Source organism: Oncorhynchus mykiss, chromosome 2, assembly GCF_013265735.2.
Source record: "Oncorhynchus mykiss isolate Arlee chromosome 2, USDA_OmykA_1.1, whole genome shotgun sequence".
Classification (NCBI taxonomy): Eukaryota; Metazoa; Chordata; class Actinopteri; order Salmoniformes; family Salmonidae; genus Oncorhynchus; species Oncorhynchus mykiss.
In genome coordinates this window covers 53093074-53112625 of record NC_048566.1, presented here as the reverse complement: position 1 = coordinate 53112625, position 19552 = coordinate 53093074, and the positions used below count along the sequence as shown (strand labels likewise).

The following is a 19552-nucleotide window of genomic DNA, read 5'->3' as shown; positions in this document are numbered from 1 at the left end:
ATTTCGGACTTTTATTTTTTTGCAGGCAAACCGTAAATTCCACTTGTGGCTAATCGTTATTGTGGTTAGCGTCACATATGTTTTATTGTCTATGTCTAGCGTCATGGAAATAGTTACTTTGTTACAGAACGTATAAGAATAACCTCCAAGAAGTAGTCTATGCTTTTTTAATCGCAGACCCTAATAATTTGCTAATAATGTTTAATCTTTTTTTGTATTAAAGGAAACAAATCAAGATACACAAGAACCTGTTTAGCGGGGGAAGTGGATCAAGTCCAAGGAATGTCGATCAAGACCAGAATGCACTAGTCTGAGATATCATTACTCATCTCACTCGGCGCTGAATGGTTTCTTCCACCCGGGGCACTTTGTCTTTGTGCTGGAAACAAAATATTTTGATAATGTTTGACCACGTCGGTGGGATGTACAGCAAGTCTGTGTTCGAGGACTTTATCACACGCAAGGATAACAATCAAACTATTCTTCAGGATTACAACGAATAGACGAATGTTTGCAATTGCTTCTTGGTGAAAACGAGTTTTCGGGTGAACCGGTATGTCATTGCTGGGCTGATGCATGGACTGAGGAGTTACAAGTTGCGATAGCCCACAAGTTTAATTGCAGTTTCAAGTATCGAAGGTAAAGCTTGGATATCCTCAATAGAAACAAAGAAAACGTTTAGGCTAATGAGACATAAGGCTATCGATAGGAATATGGTATTGATGTAGTAGGCAGTTGGTGCATGGCATGTGGTATTAAGCAATTTATCCAGTTTGCAATTGATATTTGCAGTACGAATACCAAAGTAAATAGCCCATATTCCTTGTTAATAATTGTATGTGTACAGGAATGGATTCTCACAACCACTGAAAACCATTTGCAATTCGATGTTACTGCTTTTGTATGCAGTCCACAGGCCTACTAAAAAGATTGACAAGATTCTTGGCACAGAATAGAAAACAACCCCAGCACTTGTGTAATCGAGTCGTAGATATACCCAGCTTGATACTGCACTAGCTGTTTTTTTAGGGGGTTAAACCAGTTATAGCACTAAGGTTATTATCGTGTTATAGTGCATGAGCACAGATCAGTGTTTATGCCATTTGACAGTTGTTGTGGCATTCCAGCACAATACCATTAGATTTACATAACTCTTTCACACCATCTCTTATTGATTCAAACAAGTGTTGGGTGACTACAGTTGAAATGAGCTGAAATAGTAGGGCTATAGTTCAACAAGACATCACCTATTTGTGTGTTAAAATGTTGTGCTCAAGGGTAGCAGCATCACAATGATTTTAGGCAGCGTGTGTATATGATTTTCATCAGAGAGTCAAAATGTCGATGAAAGGCAAGGCACTCTACACTTTCCAAAGCGAAAACAAAGAGGAGATCAGCATACAGGAGAATGAGGAACTGGTTATCTTTGACGATAACTCTGTAGATGGCTGGTTACAAGGGGAGAACAGTAAAGGACAGAGAGGTCTCTTCCCGGCCTCTTACGTGGAAGTAATCCGCCCTCGTTCCAACTCCAACCTGACAGACTGCTCCATAAGCCCGGTGGGTTCTCCAGGCAATGACTCCTCATATTTCCCCTCCGCCCCAAACACGCCCTTTCACATGCAACAAGGTTACTATGACGACGATGATGATGACTGGGATGATTGGGATGACAGTTCCACAGTGGTGGACGATGATGGCCGCAGTGGCGCAAATGGACATTCCCATCAGAGCCCCCACTCCAACAACCCCAATGTCCACTATCGAGCCAAACCTTACATGGAGAGGCAGGACAGCATCTCCAGCTCGCGGAAGGGCAGTATGGTGGGCAGGAACTTGAACCGATTCTCCAGCTTTGTCCGCTCAGGGGTGGAAGCTTTTGTGTTGGGCGATGTGCCCATGAACGCTAAGATAGCGGAGTCGTACACCATTGAGATGGGCCCCAAAGGGCCTCAATGGAAAGAAAGCCCCACACCTTTCTCTTGCTCCATCGAGGACCCTACCAAGCAGACCAAGTTCAAAGGCATCAAGACCTACATATCGTACCGAGTGACCCCAAGCCACAATGCGAGGCCTGTTTACCGGCGTTACAAGCACTTCGACTGGTTGTACAACCGTCTACTGCACAAGTTCACCGTCATCTCCGTGCCCCACCTGCCCGAGAAACAGGCAACAGGGCGCTTCGAAGAGGACTTCATCGAGAAGCGCAAGAGGCGGCTGATCCTCTGGATGGACCACATGACTAGCCACCCGGTCCTGTCGCAGTACGAGGGCTTCGAGCACTTCCTCATGTGCGCCGACGACAAGCAGTGGAAGCTGGGCAAAAGGCGGGCAGAGAAGGACGAGATGATGGGCGCCAACTTCATGCTCACCTTCCAGATCCCAAATGAGCACCAGGACCTGCAGGACGTGGAGGAACGTGTGGACTCCTTCAAGTCCTTCGCCAAGAAAATGGATGACAGCGTCATGCAGCTTACACATGTGGCCTCAGAACTGGTGCGGAAGCACCTCGGAGGCTTCCGGAAGGAATTTCAGCGGCTGGGGAATGCCTTCCAGAACGTCAGTCAGGCTTTCATGCTGGACCCTCCCCACTGCTCGGACGGCCTCAACACCGCCATCTCCCACACGGGACGTACTTACGAAAACATTGGGGAAATGTTTGCGGAGCAACCTAAGTATGACCTCTTCCACATGCTGGACAAACTGTCACTCTACCAGGGCCTACTCGCCAACTTCCCGGACATTATTCATCTACAGAAAGGTAATGTACTTTCCTTATGATGTGCTCATTAGTGTTAGACCTAGAGTCTAATAGCTTGTCCTAGAGATGAATCTTCAACTCATTGCATTGCGTCACATGGAAACAAAGCCTCAGTATCACTCTTGTGATAACTGTTATAACTAAGTTTGGCCCATATTTATATGTTATAAGTGATAATGCATTACCACAACAGCTGGCAAATCAATAGGGCAACTCTTACAAAGCACTGACGGATAGCGGTCCAGAATCCTATAAACTAATTATTTCCTGTGGCCATACACCACATCTGTTGTTAATCACATTGACAGGAGGAAAAATGGAAAAGTGGAAAAAATGTGACACCGCTGTTAGAATCAGTCAACGTTCATCGTTAAGATTTGATTCCAAACGTACAGTGGTTCATTACTGGATGACATTCAGCCATCTTCTTACTCATAAATCAAGGGTTCCTTGATTGATGGACGCTGACAGTTCTATCAAACATGTCTTTGAGCTCTACTCAAACGGTCTCTCTTAAATTCCGACCAGTTCTACTACTCTCTCACTATGGTAAATGGAAAGATAATTGAAGTACCCCCAAGCCATTCCTTAGCTGCATGTAGAGGAACTGTCAACACTGTGTACAGTGGTACTAAAGTACTCAATCACACTGTACATTTTAAAGTCCACTGGGTTTTCAAATAATTGTGTAACATCCGCTACTTCCTCTCATTAAAAATACCAGTGCGGGGAAGGATGGAATAAAGTTCCATCACATCAACAGAGGAACAGCTATCTTGTAAACATTCCATCTTTGATAGTACACATCCACTACCACCAGATACACAATTTTTTTAAAGAGAAAACTGCTTTGAAGTTCCTTGCAATGCAGGGCTGGGCAATATTTTCAAATGTTTGTCGGTACGATGAAATGAGGGCATTTTATGTTTTTGAATAATAAAAGTTCTAAATTTGCTTTATGAGTTGTGCGTGACCGTAGGGTGGGAACCCATACATTCTAAGTGATTTCAATGGGTAGTTCTCCATTCGGATTGTTTTATACTGTTCAATCAAACTTATGTCATTAGATAATTTCCACACTGCCACGTAGGGCAGCACAATATGGGCAAAAATCGAGGCCTTATTTTTAACCAAATATTGCAATTTCAATTTGACTTGCGATTTAGATCAAAACACTTGGGTGACATTTGTTGGAATCATGGAAATATAATGATTATTTCAATTCTATAGTTACAATGTAAAGGTGTCACTTAAATACGGTGTTGTTTGACAAATGAAAAAGCCAGGGAAGCATTCAAAGCATTAGGAATTGCAGTACTAATAGGATCTCTATGTAGACTTTATTGTGACAGGGAAGGAACCAAAGTGTTGGTCAGTGTTACCCAGGGGAGTGGGACCTTATATTCTTTGGCTACATTAAATGTTTTTTTTCTCTTACTTCATGTAGATAACATTCATCTCTGATTTAGAAGATACTGTTGCACAAACAACATGCTGATTTAGGCCTACACCAGCATTGGTATCAGGCTATATTAGCTAGCTATGTTTTCTCTCAGTAAATCAGGGATATTCAACTATATTCCTATGGGGGCCAGATATGAAAAAGGTTATTTACAGGGGGGGCAGACATTTTGCACAAACACAGTTTATTTTATTTTTTATTTTATTTCACCTTTATTTAACCAGGTAGGCTAGTCGAGAGCACTTTCTCATTTGCAACTGCGACCTGGCCAAGATAAAGCAAAGCAGTGTGACAGACAACAACACAGAGTTACACATGGAGTAAACAATAAACAAGCCAATAACACAATAAACAAATCAATGACACAGTAGAAAAAAGAAAGTCTATATACAGTGTGTGCAAAATGCATGAGGAGGTAGGTAATAAATACGCTATAGGAGCGAATAGTTACAATTTAGCAGATTAACACTGGAGTGATAAATGAGCAGATGATGATGTGCAAGTAGAGATACTGGTGTGCAAAAGAGCAGAAAAGTAAATACAAATGTTAAAAAAGTATGGGGATGAGGTAGATAGATTGGGTGGGCTATTTACAGATGGACTATGTACAGTTGCAGCGATCGGTTAGCTGCTCAGATAGTTGATGTTTAAAGTTGGTGAGGGAAATAAAAGTCTCCAACTTCAGCGATTTTTGCAATTCGTTCCAGTCACTGGCAGCAGAGAACTGGAAGGAAAGGCGGCCAAATGAGGTGTTGGCTTTGGGGATGATCAGTGAGATATACCTGCTGGAACGTGTGCTACGGGTGGGTGTTGTTATCATGACTAGTGAACTGAGATAAGGCGGAGCTTTACCTAGCATAGACTTATAGATGACCTGGAGCCAGTGGGTCTGGTGACGAATATGTAGCGAGGGCCAGCTGACTAGATGATTTTGTAACAAAACGGATGGCACTGTGATAGACTGCATCCAGGAAAAATGCCAAGGGGGTGACTACTTTCACAAGCCATTGTATGTCTAGGTAATCCTGTCTAACGCAGCTTTAAAAAAAAATGTATTGTGTAATGAAAGTGCGTAAACTCCACTTTCTGGAGGACCAAGTTTTGAAATCAGTGAAATTTTAGTGTGATTGCTAAGGAGATCTAGAAAACACCTTGGTTAGCTATAGCCTAATGTTAGCTAGCTAACATTTAACCTAGTTGGTTAGCTAGCTACCTGCAGATTCATGCAGGGCAGTAATGTCATGAGTTGGGATTATGGTTCATTGTTTACCTAGCTAGCTAGCTAACGCTAGCTGGCTGGCTTGCTGGCTGGTATTATCTTATTATTCGTATCTCAGAGCCATTTGCTTGGCTAGCTATAGCCTGATGTTAGCTAGCTAACATTGAACTTGGTTGGTTAGCTACCTGTAGACTCATGCCAAGTAGTAATGTGATGAGTTGGGTTTATGGTTAATTGTTCACCTAGCTAGCTAGCTACATGTCTTAACAAAAGACTCCACTATGCAAGTAACCATTTCGGGTGCGTTTGCAAGTAACCATTTCGGGTGCGTCAGTCTGGCCATCAGAGCACTCTCTTCTGAGCGTGCCAGAGCGCAGAATACCTGAATTTACGAACGCTCAACACCCGTAGAATATGGCCGGTGTCAGGAAACGTTGGCCAAAAAGCGTAATTACCCAAAAATTCAAAGGCCATTTTCTCAAAAGTGAGTTTACAAGTTTATCAACTTTCAAAGCATAATTACTTTCCCATTGTTCCTCAACTGTAGTGTATGATATACCATTTTATCGCTCTGAGTCTCTACTATTATCTAATGTAAAAAAAACAACAACACATTTTAAATTTTTGCTACATAAGACCGATGGAGCCAGTCGGTCACAAGTGGAAAGCAATATGTTTGGAACATCGAATCTTAATAAAATCACAGTATCGAATATCAATTCGGAAAGTATTCAGACCCCTTGGCTTTTTCCACATTTTTACCATACAGTCTTATTCTAAAACTGATTTAAATATTTTTTTCCCTTCATCAATCTACACACAACCTCCATAATGACAAATCCAAAACAGGTTTTTAGACATTTTTGCAGATTTATTCAGATTAGTGGAAACAGGATACACCTGAGCACAATTTTGAGTCTCATAATAAAGGTTCTGAATACTTCTAAAATTTCTTAAAACCTGTTTTCGCTTTGTAATTATGGGGTATTGTGTGTAGATTGATGGGGGAAAAAAGTTATTTAATACATTTTAGAATAAGACTGTAACGTAACAAAATGTAGGAAAAGTGAAGGAGTCTGAATACTTTCTGTATAGAATATTTAAAAATAAATGTTTTGTCATACCTGTGGTATACGCACTCATACACCACACCTTTCAGCCAATCAGCATTCTCAAACCACTGATTGGCTGAAAGCTGTGGTATATGAGAGCATGGCTAAATCATGGCACTCTGTGTTGCATGGTATATATATATTTGTTCTATTTATTTAATTAGTCAGTTAAGAACAAATTCTTATTTACAATGACAGACATACCAACAGATTTTTACCTTGTCAGCTCGGGGACTCGATCCAGCAACCTTTCGGTTACTGGCCCAACATAGGTATACTGCCAAGCCCTATATACAGTGCCTTGCGAAAGTATTCGGCCCCCTTGAACTTTGCGACCTTTTGCCACATTTCAGGCTTCAAACATAAAGATATAAAACTGTATTTTTTTGTGAAGAATCAACAACAAGTGGGACACAATCATGAAGTGGAACGACATTTATTGGATATTTCAAACGTTTTTAACAAATCAAAAACTGAAAAATTGGGCATGCAAAATTATTCAGCCCCTTTACTTTCAGTGCAGCAAACTCTCTCCATAAGTTCAGTGAGGATCTCTGAATGATCCAATGTTGACCTAAATGACTAATGATGATAAATACAATCCATCTGTGTGTAATCAAGTCTCCGTATAAATGCACCTGCACTGTGATAGTCTCAGAGGTCCGTTAAAAGCGCAGAGAGCATCATGAAGAACAAGGAACACACCAGGCAGGTCCGAGATACTGTTGTGAACAAGTTTAAAGCCGGATTTGGATACAAAAAGATTTCCCAAGCTTTAAACATCCCAAGGAGCACTGTGCAAGCGATAATATTGAAATGGAAGGAGTATCAGACCACTGCAAATCTACCAAGACCTGGCCGTCCCTCTAAACTTTCAGCTCATACAAGGAGAAGACTGATCAGAGATGCAGCCAAGAGGCCCATGATCACTCTGGATGAACTGCAGAGATCTACAGCTGAGGTGGGAGACTCTGTCCATAGGACAACAATCAGTCGTATATTGCACAAATCTGGCCTTTATGGAAGAGTGGCAAGAAGAAAGCCATTTCTTAAAGATATCCATAAAAAGTGTCGGTTAAAGTTTGCCACAAGCCACCTGGGAGACACACCAAACATGTGGAAGAAGGTGCTCTGGTCAGATGAAACCAAAATTGAACTTTTTGGCAACAATGCAAAACGTTATGTTTGGCGTAAAAGCAACAAAGCTCATCACCCTGACCACACCATCCCCACTGTCAAACATGGTGGTGGCAGCATCATGGTTTGGGCCTGCTTTTCTTCAGCAGGGACAGGGAAGATGGTTAAAATTGATGGGAAGATGGATGGAGCCAAATACAGGACCATTCTGGAAGAAAACCTGATGGAGTCTGCAAAAGACCTGAGACTGGGACGGAGTTTTGTCTTCCAACAAGACAATGATCCAAAACATAAAGCAAAATCTACAATGGAATGGTTCAAAAATAAACATATCCAGGTGTTAGAATGGCCAAGTCAAAGTCCAGACCTGAATCCAATCGAGAATCTGTGGAAAGAACTGAAAACTGCTGTTCACAAATGCTCACCATCCAACCTCACTGAGCTCGAGCTGTTTTGCAAGGAGGAATGGGAAAAAATGTCAGTCTCTCGATGTGCAAAACTGATAGAGACATACCCCAAGCGACTTACAGCTGTAATCGCAGCAAAAGGTGGCGCTACAAAGTATTAACTTAAGGGGGCTGAATAATTTTGCACGCCGAATTTTTCAGTTTTTGATTTGTTAAAAAAGTTTGAAATATCCAAAAAATGTCGTTCCACTTCATGATTGTGTCCCACTTGTTGTTGATTCTTCACAAAAAAATACAGTTTTATATCTTTATGTTTGAAGCCTGAAATGTGGCAAAAGGTCGCAAAGTTCAAGGGGGCCGAATACTTTCGCAAGGCACTGTATGTATAAAGCCCTATATACAAGCCCTATATATATGTTTTGTCAGGAGTTTGTCAATGTTTGAGCGGCTTTGCATGTCTAAAAGCCTAACTAAATGTTTTAGACTGACATTTTACAATAGTAATGGGATTTAATGTTTATTTGTATAAACTATGTTTTGTCTTAATTTGTTTATTTTATTTACTTTCAAGTACTACTTTTCTGCAGTGTGTTTTTTTTTTAATGCAGTATCGTTGGTTATGTAGAACTTAGGCTAACCGTACGTGCCTCTATTATCTATAGTCTATCAAATGACTCCAGGCATAAGTGACAAAAGCGGTCACTTGGGGCCCGCGGTCGCTTGGGGCCCAAGGCCGCTAAGGGACCCTCAACCCCCCCCAAATATTATTATATTATTTTTAGTAACTCAGTCAGGGTCTCAATTTACTGTTGAGATTTAGAATAGCAGAATACAGAAGGTCTTCTCGCTTAGGGCTCCCAACCAAATCTTGCTTAGGGCCCCCAAAAGGCTAGAGCCAGCCCTGCTATGGTGTGTCCCTTAATGGTACAGTGAGTTGTAAGAAATACAGCTTTTAGTGTTAATGCAAAAGGTGATATTCAATATGCCCAGCCCCATACAATGCGAAGGATCATTCATCTTCTTTGGATACACTGAAAGGGTTTATACGCCTAGAACATGCTTAGGCACAGCTGATGCATTTGCTATGGCCTACAACTTCGACGTGTCTGTATCTGTCATAAGGGTGGTGCAGTATTTGAGCAAGACAGTCAAATGACCAGCATACCAAGGCCATACTTCAGTTCTCAAACAACCCACATCAGGTGATGGAAGGGGGAGGGACCTCCAGCACAGGAAGCCACGTTTCTCTTAGTTGTGCAAGGTAAATAAGGGCGTTGCAATATCAAGCAAACAAGTGCAAAGAGGTAATTCGTAGCCTAATAATACGATTCAGCAAAATGAAAGCCATTGAAAATGTAATGTTATTTTACTGCTGCTCTTTAATTACTTGTTACTTTTATTTCTTATTGTTATTTGTATTTTTCCCCCATTTTTTTCTTTAAACTGCACTGTTGGTTAGGGGCTTGTAAGTAAGCATTTCACTGTAAGGTCTACTACACCTGTTGTATTCGGCATATGTGACCAATAACATTTTATTTTATTAGATATCTAAGAATATATATTCCCAAAATATATTTGAGGGTTACGTCACATTTTGAATCAATAACTATAGCTGTATTTTCTTTACCAACATGGAGTGTTGAGTTTACTGTTGCAGACTTGACAGTCAGTTGAAGCATCCCAGCTGAGCTCGAGAGCTTTCCTCAAAGTCACTTGTGTTCCTCTGAACTGGATCCAGCTGTGACAACATACCAAACACACACAAAACCTGGGTTCAACTCTTCCTACAAAGTTCACATCCTATCCTCTCATCACAGCTCTCTCCTGCCCACTCCCTAACATAGAGTAATGAACACTGTTAGAACTGTGATATTGGTGGATGACTAGATGTGTGAACTCATGAAATATCACTGCATACTCGGTCGGGTGTGGTGTGAGATACATATGGCATTGATAACGCATGGCTGGGTAGGAAAGGCTAGAGAGGGTCTAGGTATAAATCAAATAGCTAGCTGTTTTTCAAGGTGTTTGACAGATTTATCTTTGTTTCTCTATAGTGCATTTGGAAAGTATTCAGACCCTTTCCCTTTTTCGACATTTTGTTACTTTACAACCTTATTCTAAAATGGATTAAATAGTTTTTTCTCTCTCGTCAATCTACACACAATACCCCATAATGACAAAGCAAAAACAGGTTTTTAGAAATGTATCTATATTTATTTAAAAAATTTAACATCACATTTACATAAGTATTCAGACCCTTTACTCAGTACTTTGTTAAAGAACCTTAGGCAGCGATTACAGCCGCAAGTCTTCTTGGGTATGCTTGGCACACCTGTATTTGGGGAGTTTCTCCCATTCTTCTCTGCAGATCCTTTCAAGCTTTGTCAGGTTGGATGGGGAGTTTTGCTGCACAGCTATTTTTAGGTCTCACCAGAGATGTTTGATCGATCGGGTTCAAGGCCAGGCTCTGGCTGGGCCACTCAAGGACATTCAACGACTTGTCCCGAAGCCACTCCTGCGTTGTCTTGGCTGTGTGCTTTAGGGCTGTTGTCCTGTTGGAAGGTGAACCTTTGCACCAGTCTGAGGTCCTGAGTGCTCTGGAGCAGGTTTCCATCAAGGATCTCTCACTACCTTCCTCCGTTCCTCTTTCTCTCGATCCTGACTAGTCTCCCAGTCCCAGCATGATGCTGCCACCACCATGCTTCACCGTAAGGATGGTGCCAGGTTTCCTCCAGATGTGACGCTTGGCATTCAGGCCAAATTGTTCAATATTGGTTTCATCAGACCAGAGAATCTTGTTTCTCATGGTTTAAGAGTCTTTTAGGTGCCCTTTGGCAAACTCCAAGCGGGCTGTCATGTGCCTTTTACTGAGAAGTGGCTTCTGTCTGGCCACTCTACCATAAAGGCCTGATTGGTGGAGTGCTGCAGAGATAGTTGCCTTCTGGAAGGTTCTCCTATCTCCACAGAGGAAATCTTGAGCTCTGTCAAAGTGACCATCGGGTTCTTGGTCACCTCCCTGACCAAGGCCCTTCTCCCCTGATTGCTCAGTTTGGCCGGGCGGCCAGCTCTAGGAAGAGTCTTGGTGGTTCCAAACTTCTTCCATTTAAGAATGACGGAGGTCACTGTGTTCTTGGGGACCTTCAATGCTGCAGACATTTTTTGGTACCCTACCCCAGATCTGTGCCTCAACACAATCCTGTCTCTCTCTACAGACAATTCCTTTGACCTCTCAGTCTGTCTTTCTATCTATCGCTACCTTTCTCTCCTCTTTTTTTCTGTCCCCCTTCTCTCCCCTCCCCTTCTCGCTCTCTCTCTTCCTTTCTATCTCTTTCTCTCTCTTTCCCTTTCTCTTTGATGAATACCAACCAGCTCACTCAGATATCTAGGTCTCTCTAGACAGTCGGTCTGGATGGTTTCAATTACACAGGAGTTAATCCAGTGTGGTCCCACAGAGGTGCTTTGAGCATTTGCCAACATTAATCCAATACTCATCCAATAGGTAGACCTATATTGAAAGACTTGAATATGAATATACACTCACCGGCTAGTTTATTAAGTACACCTATATCTAGTACCGGGTCGGACCCCCCTTTGCCTCCAGAACAGCCTGAATTCTTTGGAGAATGGATTCTAGAAGTCGAAAACGTTCCACCGGGATGTTGGCCCAGTTGCTGCAGATTGAACGGTGGTATGCCATCACCAGCAGCCTGTACCATTGACACCAGAGAGATGGGTTTATGGACTCATGCTGCTTATGCCAAATCCTGACTGCCATCAGAATGATGCAACAGGAACTGGGATTCGTCAGACAGGTAATGTTTTTCCACTCCTCAATTATCCAGTGTTGGTGATCGCATGCGTGCTCACTGAAGCCACTTCGTTTAGTTTTTAGCTGATAGGAGTGTCTCCCGGTGTGGTCGACTGCTGCAATAGCCCATCCGTGACAAGGATCAACGAGTTGTGCGTTCCGAGAGGCTGTTCTGCACACCACTGTTGTACTGTGCCGTTATTTGTCTGTTTGTGGCCTGTCTGTTAGCTTACACAATTCTTGCCATTCTCATTCGACCTCTCATCAACGAGCTGTTTTCAATCACAGGACTGCCCCTGACTGGATTTTTCTTTGTTTGTCGCTCCATTCTCGGTATACCCTAGACACTGTCAAGCGCGAAAAGCCCAGGAGGGTGGCCGTTTCTGAGATATTGAATCCGGCACGCCTGGCACTGACGATCATACCACGCTCAAAGTTGCTTAAGTCACTAGTTTTGCCCATTTCAACATTCAATCGAATGTCTTGATGTCCGTCTGCCTGCCACGGCCATGTGACTCACTGTCTGAAGGAGCACTACATTTTCATTATCAGTTAGCGCACTGCAATGGAAGACTGATGTATATGACACAGTACATGTCCCACCCACATGACATTATAGCTTACCAATGAGCAAGTGTGCAGTTGAGTGGGCGGAGCATCATTATCTTTCGTGTTTTTCAATGAGCACTGCAGTGTAGCTGGATTAGCTGTCACTTCCAAGGAGAAAACCACCTGCTGAAATCTTGAACAAAGAGGCTAGGGAACACAATGGAGTGAAACTGACTGGCCCCAGTGGTGTCAGTATCGAACAGAGCTGCTGTCCACACGTTGCATAATATGAAATGTGAGTTTCCCATGCATGGTAGCCTAGATCTGGTAACACCTGCCCAAAGAGAATAAATCAAAATGGAGGAATGGGGGGTGGAGATTATGGGCAGAAAAACAGCTCTAAAATTGTTTGAATACACATTGGAAATATGTACTACTAATTATTTTCATTCACATTTGTTTAGTTCGGTTCCTAGTGCAAGATGCCGTCACATCATCACAGTCAGCCCTCTCACCTCAGGCCGCCAATCAGCCCTCTCAGACATAGTCTACTCTGAGAATTAGGGATCGCTTCCCCCCCAGTATGCTTACCCTTGGACGGCCATTGAGGCTTTGACGTGAATAAGAGGCCTACTTTGTCCTCCAGTGTATGTGGCAGAACACATCACATCCATCTATCAGCGTTTCTCTTATAAAGTAAAGAAAAACAAAGATGTGTGTGCCCAATTTCGTGGAAATGTGGGCCAAATGACCTTTCCATCTGTTCCTGTACCTATGGGGACCAGAGAGCAGGACCTGGAGAGGCACATGGCCCTAGATACATTACCAGGAATGCGAGGTGTGAGTGAAGATGTAAATGCTGTCTGGTTGTGTGTGTGTGAGAGAGAGTGCATGTGTGTGTGCTCTGATCCAGAGATGAATAATTGATATTACAGCATATTACAGTATGACCCTATCTAAGTCAGACAGGCCCCCATTGATTATGCCCTAGAGCACAATGTGTCCATCCTATCCTAAATAGCACATTGGTTAGGCAAAAATGTGTCACACTACACAATAGCATGAGCACAAACTGTACACATCAATTCAGACCAAGTGTGATCAACAGCAAGATAAAGACTACAACACATTTTAAGTTGTCCAGTAATGGCGCCTTCTGTTAACCTGGTAAAGTGCTTTTTGTTCAACAGGAGTCCCCTTGCTTTTTCTGGTCTCCATGTGAATGTTTTCTCTTGTCTATTTGCTCACACATAAATATTGACAAATGGTAGGACTGTGTTTTCACACACTGTCTATCCAAACGTATTTGCATTCCTGGCTGACTGTGTTTCCTAGCTAACACACTGCTGTTCCACAATGGTGATGTTATATAATACAGATGTCTTAGAAGATTATAATTCATTAACTGCTTTAAGAAACATACTGTATGTTGCATCTTGCAATTTGTGCCATGAATTTAATATGTATTTCATGATGAATTAATGTTACCATGTTGGTAAAGTAGTTCCATTTGGCAGAGTGTTTGTTTGTATTTTCTAAAGGCTTTTATGGTGTTCCAAAAAGGACCTATTTGTTGCAGAGAAAATTCACAGGCTTCTGCTTGGGCTTAAATTCTTGGCCCTCCTACCTCTTCCAACCCCCACACTTCCACTCCCCTTCCTCTCACCCTTGATTGCAGGACATCAAATGGAGCTATAACTGTCTGCTCTTTAAGACTCTTGGCATCTGCGCTCTATGTCTGCTGGCCTGATAAAGCTGACAATGGTTGGCATGGAGACGGTAGCCATTAATCTGGTGCTGTGCTGGAGTTGTACTGGCTGCACGGTCTATGTACAGACACGTGTGTGTGTGTGTGTGTGTGTGTTTGTGTGTGTGTGTGTGTGTGTGTGTCAGGTCAGGTAGAAATAGGCAGCACAAAATATTATACATATGAAAAGGGGTTAGCCATGTCGCTCGCTCATCTTTTTATTTTGTTTTAAGTTTTTATTTTGACCAGTTAAGTCCCATTGAGATATTAATCTATTGTTCAATTGGTCAAAAGGGAGAAGCAGCTGCTCTTTTCTTTCAAATTGTAATCTTCTAATATGTATCCTCTGTTGGGCCTTGTGACTAGTAAAGTGGCTAGTCCTAAACCCTAATTGCTTGTTGTGTTATGAGAGCTGTGCTTTTGATCTGATGAATCACTAGTTCGTAGTATGGGTCTACTTAAAAAAGGCACGTAAAATCAGGGGGGAACGAAGGGTCGTGTTGCCAATGGCAATCACTCTTAATCAACAACACTGTAAGAGACATTGACTCAATGTCAATTTATCACGCTATCCATCGGAACATGACGGTGTTACAGTGTTATAACACAGTTCATCAGACCTCCAACAAGTCATCTGTTGAACAATACTCTCAGTGTGAATATGGTTAGACCAGTTGGATCTGTTGAACACTTGCCCCTCTATGTTCCACATTTGTTTGCAATCATGGAACAGCACATGACCAAACACATCAAAAATGTGGAGGACCAAGGCACTCTTCATGCAATTAAAATGCCTTCATTGCAGTGGAATGTTCAATTGAACAAAATCTTTAAAACTCAAAAACGTTTTGGCGTGTCTTGTCTAGCCTTTGTCAGGGAGTGATACCATGACCAACATTGAACAAAATCTTTAAAACTCAAAAACGTTTTGGCGTGTCTTGTCTAGCCTTTGTCAGGGAGTGATACCATGACCAACACAATTTACATGCTGAGGTATCATTAACCTTTTCACTTGTGAGTTCAAAATATCTCTAATGGTCGCCACAGCGTGTGATGTCACAATGCACTCACTGTTCCAAAATGTGATTGTTGCGCAACAGGACAGTTAACCCACCCTGCCCTTAAACCAAGGCATGCTGACTGCTAATTATCTACAGTATAGGCTGTTTCAACTTGTCAATTTCTAATTATTTTGGAACAAGTTTTATTTTCTAACAGTTTGAATTTAGGTGTGTTCCACCTCATTAATTCACAAAGAAGTAGCCCATTTCACTGTTGAATTGTGTTTGAGGCATTACTGAACTTCTCTCTTAGACTAGAGCCCAAGCACTTCCCCAGTGTTTCCCCAAGTATAAAAAAAGAACCCCCCCCCCCAAATATCTAAATCAAATATAATTTGCCGCATTGGCCGAATACAACAGTGAAATGCTACTTACAAGTCCTTAGCCAACAATACAGTTAATAAAAATACCCCCCCCCCAAAAAAAATAAAAAATAAAGTAACAACTACTTAAAGAGCACCAGTAAAATAACAATAGCGAGGCTATATACAGGTGGGTACAGAGTCAATGTATGGGGGCACCAGTTAGTCGAGGTAATTGAGGTAATATATACTGTACATGTAGGTAGAGTTATTAAAGTGACTATGCATAGATAACAGAGAGTAGCAGCGGTGTAAAAAGGGGGGAGGGGGCAATTCAAATAGTCTTGGTAGCCATTTGATTAGATGTTCAGTAGTCTTTTGGCTTGGGAGTAGAAGCTGTTTAGAAGCCTCTTGGACCTAGACTTGGCACTCTGGGTACCGCTTGCCGTGCGGTAGCAGAGAGAACAGTCTATGACTAGGGTGGCTGGAGTCTTTGACAATTTTTAGGGCCTTCCTCTGACACTGCCTGGTATAGAGATCCTGGATGGCAGGAAGCTTGGCCCCAGTGATATACTGGGCCGTTCGCACTACCCTCTGTAGTGCCTTGCGGTTGCATGCCAGGCAGTTGCCATACCAAGAGGTAATGCAGCTAGTCAATCTTTTGAGGATCTAAGGACCCATGCCAAATCTTTTCAGCTTCCAGAGAAGGAAGAGGTGTCTCTGTCCTCCTCCCTATTTGCTTTCTCGTCGTTGTTGCCTACCACTGTTGTGTCATCAGCAAACTTAATGATGGTATTGGAGTCGTGCCTGGCCGTACAGTCATTCGTGAACAGGGAGTACAGGAGGGGACTGAGCACGCACCCCTGAGGGGCCTCCGTGTTGAGGATCAGCGTAGTGGATGTGTTGTTACCTACCCTTACCACCTGGGGCGGCCCGTCAGGAAGTCCAGGATTCAGTTGCAGAGGGAGGTGTTTAGTCCCAGGGTCCTTAGCTTAGTGATGAGCTTTGAGTGCACTATGGTGTTGAACGCTGAGCTGCAGTCAATGAATAGCATTCTCACATAGGTGTTCCTTTTGTCCAGGTGTGAAAGGGCAGTATGAGTGCAATAGCGATTGCATCATCTGTGGATCTGTTGGGACGGTATGCAAATTGGGGTGGGTCTAGGGTTTCTGGGATAATGGTGTTGATGTGAGCCATGACCAGCCTTTCAAAGCACTTCATGGCTACAGACATGAATGCTACGCGTTGGTAGTCATTTAGGCAGGTTACCTTAGTGTTCTTGGGCACATGGGCTATGGTGGTCTGCTTGAAACATGTTGGTATTACATAATCAGACAGGGAGACATTGAAAATGTCAGTGAAGACACATTCCACTTGACTTGTTTAAAGGTCTTACTCACATCGGCTACGGTGTGGAACAGCTGATGCTCTCTTGCTTGTTTCAGTGTTACTTGCCTCGAAGCGAGCCAAGAAATAATTTAGCTTGTCTGGTAGGCTTGTGTCCCTGGGCAGCTCTCGGCTGTGCTTCCCTTTGTAGTCTGTCATAGTTTGCAAGCCCTGCCACATCCGACGAGCGTCAGAGCCAGTATAGTACAATTCGATCTTAGTCCTGTATTGACACTTTGCCTGTTTGATGGTTTGTTGGAGGGCAAAGCAGGATTTCTTATAAGCTTCTGGGTTAGAGTCCCGCTCCTTGAAAGCGGCAGCTCTAGCCTTTAGTTCAGTGCGGATATTGCCTGTAATTCATGGCTTCTGGTTGGGGTATGTATGTACAGTCAGTGGGGACGACGTCATCGATGCACTTATTGATTAAGCCAGTAACTGATGTGGTGTACTCCTCAATGCCATCAGAAGAATCCTGGAACTTATTCTAGTCTGTGCTAGTAAAACAGTCCTGTAGCTTAGCATCTGCTTCATCTGACCACTTTTTTTATTGACTGAGTCACTGGTTCTTCCTGCTTTAATTTTGGCTTGTAAGCAGGAATCACAATCTCTACACTGTATTTCTGGTCAATTTGATGTTATTTGAATGGACAAAAAAACGTGCTTTTCTTTCAAAAACAAGGACATTTCTAAGTGACCCCAAACTTTTGAACTGTAGTGTATATATTAGGGCTGACCCCATTTGGACGACAGTTCGATTTTTAGTCGATAGGCTGTTGGTCGACTGAGGTTCCTTTAGTTACCTGTCTGATTTGTGCCTGTCTCAGTGGACGAATCCTTTGCGGATGCCACAGGGAAGGCACAGTCCATCACTCTAAGACATGTAATACTGAAATTGTATATGGTTAGATTATGTCAAAAATAATAACACTAATAAATCTAATATTATTTTAATAACAAATTAGGTTTCCCCCGCATTGGATACGGCCGCTGTCTGCGGTTCTTAAACATAATCTTCAGTGCGCCGTAGATTTGGCACCTTTCCCTATGTTGCTATGTGCATAATAGCAAAGTTAAGTAGCATTTTGGGATTAAGAACAATGCGGCGGAGGCAGCAGCAGCAAAGACAAGGAAACAGCCCTTGCCTTAGCCTAATTGTGTTAAGAAAATTGAGGAGAGAGGAAACCCCAATTTAATTAAGTGTATAATCAATAGCCTAACTATTAAATGTGCCTGGCTTTATGAATCATCCGTATATATCTACAGAAATAGGACAGATCTTGCTTCTGTTGCCTGTTTGAGTGTTTGTTTAATAGCCTACTGATTCCATGAGTACCAACTCTCATGCAACGGCAAAATGTTGGATAATGCAATTTCACAGATTCGGCTGTTTTTAATATTTGCTGTGCTGTAATAAAGGCTTTACAAAAAGATGTGTTAGAACAGACTGGTATTACTTATCATTTATTTAGGGTTGTTTACACTGTTCCAAACAGGCAAAAATAATATTGTCATCTAACAGCACTTGTTTGTCACACATATGCATAAAGCTCTCGCTCCTAAACCCTCCTTTTTCTTGATCTCCTTCTTATTGTTATTATTACAATTATTATTATTATTATGATCATCATTATAATAATAAGTATTGTCGTTATCATGAGTAGGCTTTGTATAACTTCCATCAAGCTGTAGGCCTACGAGCGCATCCTGTTTAGTCTTAATGCCGGAACGTACCTAGGCCTATATTTCAATATATACGCTACAGTATCTATCTATCAATCCAATCATTCATTAATTTGTTCATGCCATCACACAGCATACGCGACATGCATGCTTTGAAATGCATTCAAGCATTTCAGTTTTAAAATTAAATAACAAAGGGAGCTTTGAATAATTAGCCTAAACAATAAATAAACCTCAATTCACGAATGCATGCAATGGTTTTTAGTCTGCTGTAATAAAGATTTTATATATTTTTAAAAATCAGTTAGGACAGACTCTCTGGTGCAGTTAGTGTTGTTTACACTGTTTCAAATGGTCAGAAAAAAATTGTAATATTATGTTTGCCAAACGGTAACTGTTTGGCAAACATAATACTCCCGCAACTCTTGTTCTATACCCTCCTTTTTCTCCTTTCTCCAGTAGTTTCCACTAGTGATGCACCGATATGACATTTTGGCCGATACCGATATCCGATATTTTTCTTGCCAAAAAAACTGATACCGATACTTAAAATGTTAGCGGCCTTTTTAGTATTCTAGTACGATTAAATATTTAACATACACATGGACACAGCGGTCTAAGGCACTGCATCTGTGCAAGAGGTGTCACTACAGTCCCTGGTTCGAATCCAGGCGGTATCACATCCGCCGTGATTGGGAGTCCCATAGGGCGGCGCACAATTGGCACAGCGTCGTTCGTGTTTGGTCGGGGTAGGCCGTCATTGTAAATAAGAATTTGTTCTTAACTGACTTGCCTAGTTAAATAGGTTACACACACACACCACACTGACCAAAAAGTTCATTTGGCATTTACATATGTCCCCATTACCGGTAAAACATAATCAAAACCTACTTCTTTCACTTACTTGCTGTGCTGTTT

General features: G+C 42.1%; 1 protein-coding gene across 1 annotated transcript in view; it reads left to right on the top strand.

Moving 5' to 3' along the window:
* The first annotated feature begins 78 nt into the window (after positions 1-78).
* Positions 79-19552, top strand: part of snx33 (sorting nexin 33) — a 39255-nt gene continuing 19781 nt past the window's right edge. The window contains exon 1 of the mRNA XM_021564736.2: positions 79-2761. Coding sequence (XP_021420411.1) covers positions 1339-2761 — 1423 coding nt within the window. The 5' untranslated portion in view covers positions 79-1338. The remainder of the gene's footprint in view (positions 2762-19552) is intronic.